The sequence below is a fragment of the Gallus gallus genome, chromosome 2 (assembly GCF_016699485.2).
Source record: "Gallus gallus isolate bGalGal1 chromosome 2, bGalGal1.mat.broiler.GRCg7b, whole genome shotgun sequence".
Taxonomy (NCBI): Eukaryota; Metazoa; Chordata; class Aves; order Galliformes; family Phasianidae; genus Gallus; species Gallus gallus.
Genome location: NC_052533.1, coordinates 31,367,014 through 31,375,762, shown reverse-complemented (window position 1 = coordinate 31,375,762; position 8,749 = coordinate 31,367,014). Strand labels below are relative to the sequence as shown.

Below are 8,749 nucleotides of genomic sequence, written 5' to 3'. Positions count from 1 at the left end.
GTCCCTGCTCCAGGAACTTTCTTGTGGTAGAAACAAAAATATGAGGGACTCCAAGTGAGAATAGTGCTCAGAGTGCGGGTACCCAAAGGCGTGTGATTTACAGGAGTACTCCTTTGATGAAGCAGCGTGCCCATCAACTTGGGCAATATGGCTGTAGAATTGTCCTGATTTATGAGGTACTTTAAATCTTGTTTTCTGCTGTTTTGCATATTGCCAAAACAAGACGTTGTATCTGTTTCATTTAAAATTCCTAATTCAAGCTTACACCCAAGCTTCAAAACAATGTTGAGAAGTCAGAAGAATTAAGCCAGCACTTCACTGCTTTGTATTTTGAAAATGCTATTCATTTTAAATAAATTGCCAGTGTCAGTACTACGTTTTCAGTATGGTTACTCTCAGAAATTGCTCAGAATATTATTCTCCTAAATTATTTAGCACGCAATAAATTATTTTAAACAATTTGGGGTAAATCGAGCAGTTAAGTGCAGTTTGAGGCTACCACAAATGGTGTCTTTGCACACTAATTACTGTAATAACTGTGACGCTATTGTTATCCATACCACTTTAGACCGTAGGGAGGTTATAATTCAGTTTTAATAGCTTAAAACAATTCTTTGCTATACCAATGACAACATCGTTTGTTTTCATTTAGTATGTTGTATTTTGGAATGCACAAATAATTTATTTAAATAAAAGTATATACAAATATGATGAAGGAAAAACTCCACAGAGTTCAGTACAATGGCTGCATGCACTGGGAATGACGCTATGATTTGCTTCAGAGGAGTGGAGAATGAATTGAAAACTAGGAAAAATTTTGATGGTGTGCTGAAAATCCCATCACCACATCGAAGGGTCTTCAAACCTGAAACATATTATGAATAGAAACCTATTAAACACATTTTAAAGTCCCTTCTGGGAAATCCATAGTTACAACTACTTAAAATTTTCATTTTAATAATAGTACCAATAAGGAATACATATCCACATATGCAGCACAAGACTCCCATCAGAGCAGATGAACCTTGAATGATCAAAAGTCTAGTAAACTATATTGAATACAAATGTATTTTAAGAGAGCTTTTTAGCTTTCATTCAGGAGTAAACAGTTTCCAAAGAGAATGGAGCCAAACAAAGCCACATCGTGCTTTTAACGTCTTCAAACGAAACTGAAGTAACCATCCAACATATTATCATTGTATTCCACTGCTTAGTATCAAACATTTTAAATACACGGTGAAAGCAGTTCTGAGAGCAGGATTTGATCTACTCGTTCTCTGCTTGCCAACAGCTGTTCTGGCTACACAGAAAGATATTCAGCAAGTGGTAGAACATGGAGAGAGATACACAGAAACGGATGTCATAATTTCTGCCATCTAGAAGTTGGGTGGCTAGTCTTAACTAACCATCTAATCTGCCTCTACAGTCACTAGAGAGACACTGACACCCTGAGAGGGTAGTTAAGCCTGCCCATTTGAGGATAAAGTGGCTCATATGAGAGAGATCCATCTCTCCTGTTGACTACACAGTTGTTTCTTAAGCTGTTTCTTAATACCTCCGTTTCAGGGAACGCATAAAATACGTCATCTAAGACATATGATGTTTTAGAATATCATTAATTCAAGTTTAGAATAATACCAGCGTGCCTTTAATTCATTTAGCTTAGTTTCCTCCAGGGGGAATGCTTATACAGACATGCTGTACTTGGGCACATTTGATGTGTGTCCAACCAGTGGGGCTCCCCTAGCTTCTCTGTGAGCTCTCAACCCCCCTGGACAATTTCCACTAAGTCAGAGGAAGGTACAGATGTCTTGGAGGGAGTAAGCTCCTGATGTGTCATCAAACACAGGCCTGGATAGAAAAAATACATGATTATATCCTCACATGGGGGTAAAAGCTGGAGTGGGGTGCAGAATCCATACTGTGTTTTATCCTAGAAAACATATCCAGAGGAAACTAAACATCATTGTTCCCAGTACTCACATAATTGTCATCAACGAATGACAAACATGTTTTTTTTCTCAGTTTAAAGTGCTGTTACAGGGGGGTATGAGATAAAAATCTGTTTCTCATCAATTCTTGATCTTAAATGCAGACTTTTTTGTTATTGCGCTCACGAGTCTTAGCTCCCTGGCGTGTTATAAATAGCATTATTGAAACAATAACAACCATAAAATTTTGTTGTAAAGGGGGGGAAATTACAGAGAGTATCAGACTTTGTACTACCCTCTGTGTTGCCTCAAATTCACGGCAGCGGAAATTTCCCATTATGTGAGGGTTCTGCCTTCTCATTACAAAACACAAAATAGTCTCAAACATTTCAATGCACTCCATGCAGTTTTTTACATAAGCATCTGCAGATAAAACCATTTCCCAACAGCTGTGGTTAGTCATCAAACAGTCAACATTCTTAGTTAGTCAACATTCTTCCTACACATGGATCCGCAAAACTGATGGACACTCCATTGACAGCAAAGCTTTGGTCACCTCTTGGTGACATCGTCATCCCCAAAGTTCAGTGCTACAAACTATTACACTTAACTATTTAACTAGTTTAATCGAGCTTTCGCACAACGGATGGAAGGGCAGAGCTTGTGGACTCCTGAGATGAGTGCGGCACAAAACATTTATTTCTGCAGCAGTGTTATCAGCAAGCTTCATACTTTCAGTAAAGGCCTAAACTGAGCTTATTCGTGATTTTTTGTGACTGAAATGAATGTTTTCTTTCAGAACAAAATAAAAATAAAAATAAAACCCCCTGTATTTACTTTTTCAGCATAGGCAAAGTAAAGGAGAATTTTCACAGCTGTGTAAATTGTGGTCACCACTACAGTATCTTACATTGTAACTTCAGTGTCATTGCCTAATTGTACATAACACATTTGAAACTCCAGTGCTGCTCGAAACACCACTGTTCTTTCAGACCAAGTGCAAATGGAAATATAAATTATAGGCCTTTTTTTTTCCCCACTTTGAGAAACATTAGGTACAAAACAAGTGTAAAACACTGTATTTTAAAGAACAGTCATAGCTTTGCGTCTGTAAATAAACATATCTGCACATTTGCCACGCATCACACATCTTTAAAGGAGAAAAATGTCAACTTGTGGAGTAGGCAATAAATAAAAATATGCCATCTTTGGGGATCCAATATGTAAGTGAATCATCATCGGGCATCGGTGCACAATTCTGTGTCATAACGCCCAGTAAAGGGCAAGACTTACAGAATGCTTCCCCTCCTCCAGCCAGCAGGTACTGCCTGCTCCCAAAATCAGGAAACCAGGAGCTTGGACTATATGGTACCTGGGAAAGCTTTTCTTGCATTGATAGAATGATTCTAGTTCTTAACAAAGAAGTTGAAAATGTTTGTAAGGATATGTTCATCCAGCTATTGGTGGCATGTGTTTTCTCCCTGTGAAACATGCTTATTGATAACAAACAGGACTGTTAAATCTAAGTTAGAAATGAAAGCCACTTCTTCAAACATACCGGGATCTAGGAATGTTTTCTGTGCTTTCCCTCAACAAGAGGTCTGAGATCAGTGTCTCTGGGCTTGATCTCTTTCCATATCTAAGAAAAAAGAAAAAAAGGATATTTTTATTTATCTTGATACTTAATAATGAAGATTAAGCAGAGATCTATTAGGCAGAAAAAACTAAATACAGCTGATATAAAAACAACTTTACAGCAAGTATTTAAATTTAATTGATCTACTCTTGTTAAAAAACGTTCTTCAGTATAGAATAGAATCATAGAATCATAGAATCACTAAGGTTGGAAAAGACCCACAGGATCATCCAGTCCAACCATCCGCCCTTCATCAATGGTTCTCGCTATTTCTTTCAATATATATTTTTGACAATTGTTACCTGATTGTATTGAGCAATTTTATGTTTCTCAATTTTATGTTTCCTGGATATTCCAGGACCTTGAACCTTACTGATCTGAGCATGAAGAAAGGAGGAAACTGTGTATGACAAGACCTCTGAGTGTATCATCCTTGCCTACAAACCCAGCTCCATCATCTCATTAATCTTCTCATTGTTTTACATACTGCTGTATCCTTCATTAGAAATTACATGAATGTGGAATCAAATTTATCTATTATACGAACAGTACACAAAATTCATACATACCATTGTGTCCGAAGAACTGGCCAAGACTTTTAAAAGCTAGCTAGTATATTTGGAGGTGCTCACTACATACCACATTAGGTCATAAAAACTAAGCTGCCCCAAGGCAATAACCACTCTTGAACTGCATGGTGATGGCAGAGAAAATACCCGTCAGAATCAGAGTTCTTCTTTGGTTGAATGGGATATCATCTGCTACTTTTGTCTTACACTTACGCAATGGCTGTCTATTTGTTTGCTGTTGTTTGTTTCTTTTTTTAAAATCATGGATATTTTACCATACATTGTTCAACAGTTAAAATACAGCAATTCCTCATTCTAGGAAATAATTTGCTCTATTTTTCTCAGAAAACAGAGGCAACACCAAACAGCCAGCTTGAGAGACACTTTCTCACTACAAGAACTCATTAGATTACCAGTGATAACTGTAACCAAACATTCCCTAGGTTGGAAAGAATTAAGATCATGGTTTGTAACTTGTGTATGTAATTAGTCTGAATCACAAAGTACACTAACAGATAATAGCTTTGTGAACATCACTTGAGTGAAATTCTAGCTCCAGAGAAGTCAAAGGTGCCATCAAGGACTTACATTTTATCCTTCACTATCAAGATACTTCCCCAATGGCTTAATCTAATGCTGGGGAGGAAGGCAGTTTTATCGATTGATGTCTTATTTTCCTGAACATTGGACATATTTCTCACTTTATCATTTTATTTCTCTTTGTATTACTGCCTCACCTTAATCATTTTAGAACATCATATTTGGTCCACAAAGTATCAAATTCAGATTTTTAAAACAAATTTCTCAATCTAAACTGACTGAAAGAAGGTTAAATGCTATCACAATAATGCAATCAAGCATGATGCTGAATAGAAAGCCATGCACTCTATCACCATAAAGGGATTTCTTTCCTGTTCCCTGCTCCAATTAATAAGGATGTGACCATGGCTTCAACTGAGAGGTAATCTAATTGGCCATTGTTTTTTAAGAAATTTATTTAACAAATCTAACAGCTTGCTCCAGCAGCTCACGTTTGGGCAAAAAGTCTCCCTAACCTCTTGGAAAGTTTTCTCTGAGCAAGAAATAGGTAGCAACCTTCAGTAATGCAGAGATTTGCTCAAGTGGTGAAGAAGACTCTGTTGGAGACATATGAATTATGAGTTCCTTCAGCATGGCAAGACCAGTGCTGCTACCTATACAGGACAGCCGCACCTTGTCCTGAAAAGCTGCACATCAGGTGTTCCTTAGATGCACCAACCGGTGTGACCAAGGAGCAGCTGTTCTTCCTATGTCAGGTGCCAAAGCTTCCAGTCTACCCCATAATTTTGCTGCTGGGAAACAACCATGGTACAGCCATAATGCAAAGAGGTCATGAGCAGTTGTGAAAGCAAAACCTCAGGGCAGGTGTTCTCTCTTCTTCCAGCTGCTTCATGCTTGCTCTGTGTCTTTGATGCACGGCTCTGAGACGACACAAACACAGAAATCCAGGCCTTCTTTTGGTGTTTGGGAAACATGAAAGGAAGAGGGCCTGTTGGTTACAGAGCATGCAGGTAGCACCAAGCAGCAGGAGAAAAGATTCAAAGAAAGCTGGGCTCTGAAGAAAGCTCTCAAACTGTGCAGCAGAGGGGCACGAGGCAAGGACATGGGACATTTTTGAGGACAGAAGTGGGATTCATGCAAAGACATATGGACATCTGCAGTGTAGGAGTCTGCAGCTGTGCTGGTCACCTTACGCTCTCTTCATCATCAGTGAAGATCTGGAACCTTGTAAACAATGGACTTCATCTGAAATGAGAACTCTGAAGCAGGCCGGCAGTGCAACAGGTGCCTATTTCCCTCAGATCACCTCAAAGGGGTACAAAGCAGATGTATGCATATGACTAAAGCCAAGTGAGATGGGATGTGAAGGAGAAGGACCCTAAAGGAGAAAGGAAGCAAAGCAGCCATGCAGACAAGGGCTGAAGTTGAGAAGGACGGTTTGGAAGGAGCTTCACAGGAGCAGGGGTTAAGATCCCATGGATTACGGTCAGTCACAGAGAATGACACTCAAATGTCAAAAGCAGAAAGACAAGCCAGAACATTGTTCATAATCACATAAACGTCAAACAAGAGTGGACAGATGAACTGAAGAGACAAAAAAGCATTGGCCTCAACCCACGCTGCTCCATCCCACAGCAAGCGGCCTGTGGACCGGGCCCAGCCCCAGCGGCCTACTCACATGGGCTGAGCCCCGGGCCCTGCCACCACCCCACCACGGGGCTGGCTGAAGAAGCATCAAGGGCAGAACCAAACACTTTAGCTACAGACAGCTCTGAGCACCTCTGCTGAAACAGACCAAGTGATGCACATGTTTAGATCAGAATGCTTATAAAGACAGCAATTCATTTTGCAAGTGACCGTCACTCCTGAAGCAGGAGCTCTGTCACCTTATTTCTCTGCTGCTAATTCACCACAGAACAGAAAGAGCACACTTCTGGTTGTTGGAGTGTTTGTTTTCAAGTTAAGCTTTCTAGACAGCTTTAAAATCAAGTTGTTGTTGTTGTTGTGATTTTATCTGTCAGTTTTCTTTTAATTCCAGCTCAGTCCTGTCCCCTACAAAGACATAGGATGGCAGTATTGATGGAACCTGAATGAGAAAACTGAAATTCGGAATTGTTTTGTCTATCACCAACAATAACTATTCTGTTCATTTCAGAACCTAAACACAAGTGAAAGCAGTCTCAGTCTCTGAGCTGTGTACTTGCATCCAAGCCAGAAGCAAAGAAAGCCACACAAAGTTAAAGCAAGCATGTGATCTAGTGGTCGGCAGCCCTGCCTATGGCGGGGGGTTGGAGCTAGATCTTTTGGGTCCCCTCTGACCTAAGTCAAGCTATGATTCTACGATTCTGCATTTCTACAGTGGAGGATGAATACAGAAGTAGGGGGTTGTTCAGCTTTGTACCTTTTAAATCAGAAACAGAATTTAAAAAAAGGTGGAGATACGAAACCAGCCCAGAGATCCCAGTGCATGCAAGAGAAAGGGGCAGCAGCAGGAACAGATTATTTTAGCAGTCATCTGACAAAAAGTTACAAGAGCACAGAGCAACACACAGAAACACACTGCACACACAGACAGCTGTGAATATTGCTTTAAAAGTCCAGGACTGAAGAACCATAATGTTATCAGCCTCCTCATCTCTGTTATGGTATTAGTGCACAGCCAGACAATGTCATGGGTTTGCTGGGAAAGCTCTCAGCTACACCATAGCCTCCCTTCTGATTTAACTCTTCAGACTTTTATAGGGACAAATGCAAGCCTAATTATAGATCTCTCATCTGGTTTTGATATTAAACAAATAGACAGATATGCCAAAGGTCTTCTGGGTCACGCACAGTTTAGGGACCTCGGGGAACGCTGCTGTTAATCAGTCTAAACTGGACAGATGCTCCCAAAGAAAATAATTTATAGCGCAACGTTAACTTTTCTCAGCCTGAGCCTTCAGCACCCCTTTAAGCAGCACAGCGACCCTCAGAAGGCCAGCTTGGGACAAGGCAGCTTTGGGTCACACTCTTCTCTTTCAGCTCGGGCTCAGGTTCTTGTTCATGGTCTTGAGAGAGTTTTTGTCAGACTACCGGGGTTTTTGGCACTCCCTGCTCTATTAAGTAGTTGACAAAGCATTTCAACTCCTAGAACTTCTCAGCAAAGGGCACTTTTTCCCAGTGAAACCTTCACTGGTCAGTGGCAGCAACAGAAGTGTGAAAACAGCTCCTACTGCCCTGCCTCGTCCTCCCCAGGGTTACTTACATTTTCTCTCAATTTTGAGGGGGGCTCCCCCCATGCCCGCTGCCCAGTGGCCACGCTCCTGCCCACCAGCCCCTATGTCCCAGGGGCCAGAAAGGGCTGAAGGAGAGGAGGCAGCATGGAGGCAGGTGGAAATCCACCTCCAGACCCAAGGAGTGCGGGCACCACATCCTGCCCCCGCCGACGGTTTTCCCGAAGGAACTGAGGTGAGACCCCCGGCTGCGAGGGGCATCCCACTCCGTCCCTCCCGCCTCGCCCCAGGAGAAGGGCAGCCCAGGGTGCGGGGAGGGGGACGCTGCCGGGCCCGCCGCCTACCTCTGCCTGGTGATGAGGTTGATGTAGTGCCTCAGAGCCGAGTAGTATCTGGCCATGTCCTCTGCGGGAGCGTCCTCGCCGGGGCTGTCCGGTTTGGAGGGGTACGCTTCTGCCAGCGTCCCCAGGCAGATCAGCAGCGACAAGGCGAAAGTCAGCACCGACACCCACAGCCTCATGGTGCCCTGCATCTGGACGGCGAGCGGGGGAGAGCGGCCGTCAGAGCCCGCCTCGACGGCAGAGCAGCGCGGCCGCCCCCCAGCGCGCAGCTCCGCGACCCCCGGCCCCGTGCCCGTGCCCGTGCCCACCCCGTCGCGGTACTCACGGCGGCGGCTGCAGCGGAGCGGCTCTGGGAGAGGCTTGGCGCTTTCCTGCCCGTGGGTCGGGGCTCCCGAGTGCGGGACTCCGCGCCTCGCCGGGCTGTTTTAAGGCTTCCCCGGCAGGCAGGAGGGGCCTTGGGCGATCACGCCTCGCCAGCCCCGGCCCCCCCCCTGCCAAACCTCCGCCTGCGCCCTGCCCC

General features: G+C 43.2%; 1 protein-coding gene across 1 annotated transcript; it reads right to left on the bottom strand.

Annotated features, from left to right (window-relative positions):
* Positions 1 to 576: 576 nt before the first annotated feature.
* On the bottom strand, positions 577 to 8,628 carry NPY (neuropeptide Y). The gene is made up of 4 exons (NM_205473.2): positions 8,555 to 8,628; positions 8,233 to 8,420; positions 3,490 to 3,570; positions 577 to 865 (listed from the first exon to the last, which is right to left on the bottom strand). The coding sequence occupies exons 2-4, from the start codon at positions 8,418 to 8,420 to the stop codon at positions 841 to 843; spliced, it is 294 nt and encodes a 97-aa protein (NP_990804.1). The 5' UTR covers positions 8,555 to 8,628; the 3' UTR covers positions 577 to 840.
* Between the last annotated feature and the right edge of the window lie 121 nt (positions 8,629 to 8,749).

Coding starts and splice junctions, on each gene's coding strand:
- NPY (NM_205473.2), bottom strand. CDS start 8,420: ATGCAGGGCACCATGAGGCTGTGGGTGTCGGTGCTGACTTTCGCCTTG. Junction 3,571..8,232: donor AACCTCATCACCAGGCAGAG/GTAGGCGGCGGG, acceptor CTTTTTTCTTAG/ATATGGAAAGAGATCAAGCC. Junction 866..3,489: donor GAAAACATTCCTAGATCCCG/GTATGTTTGAAG, acceptor AATATGTTTCAG/GTTTGAAGACCCTTCGATGT.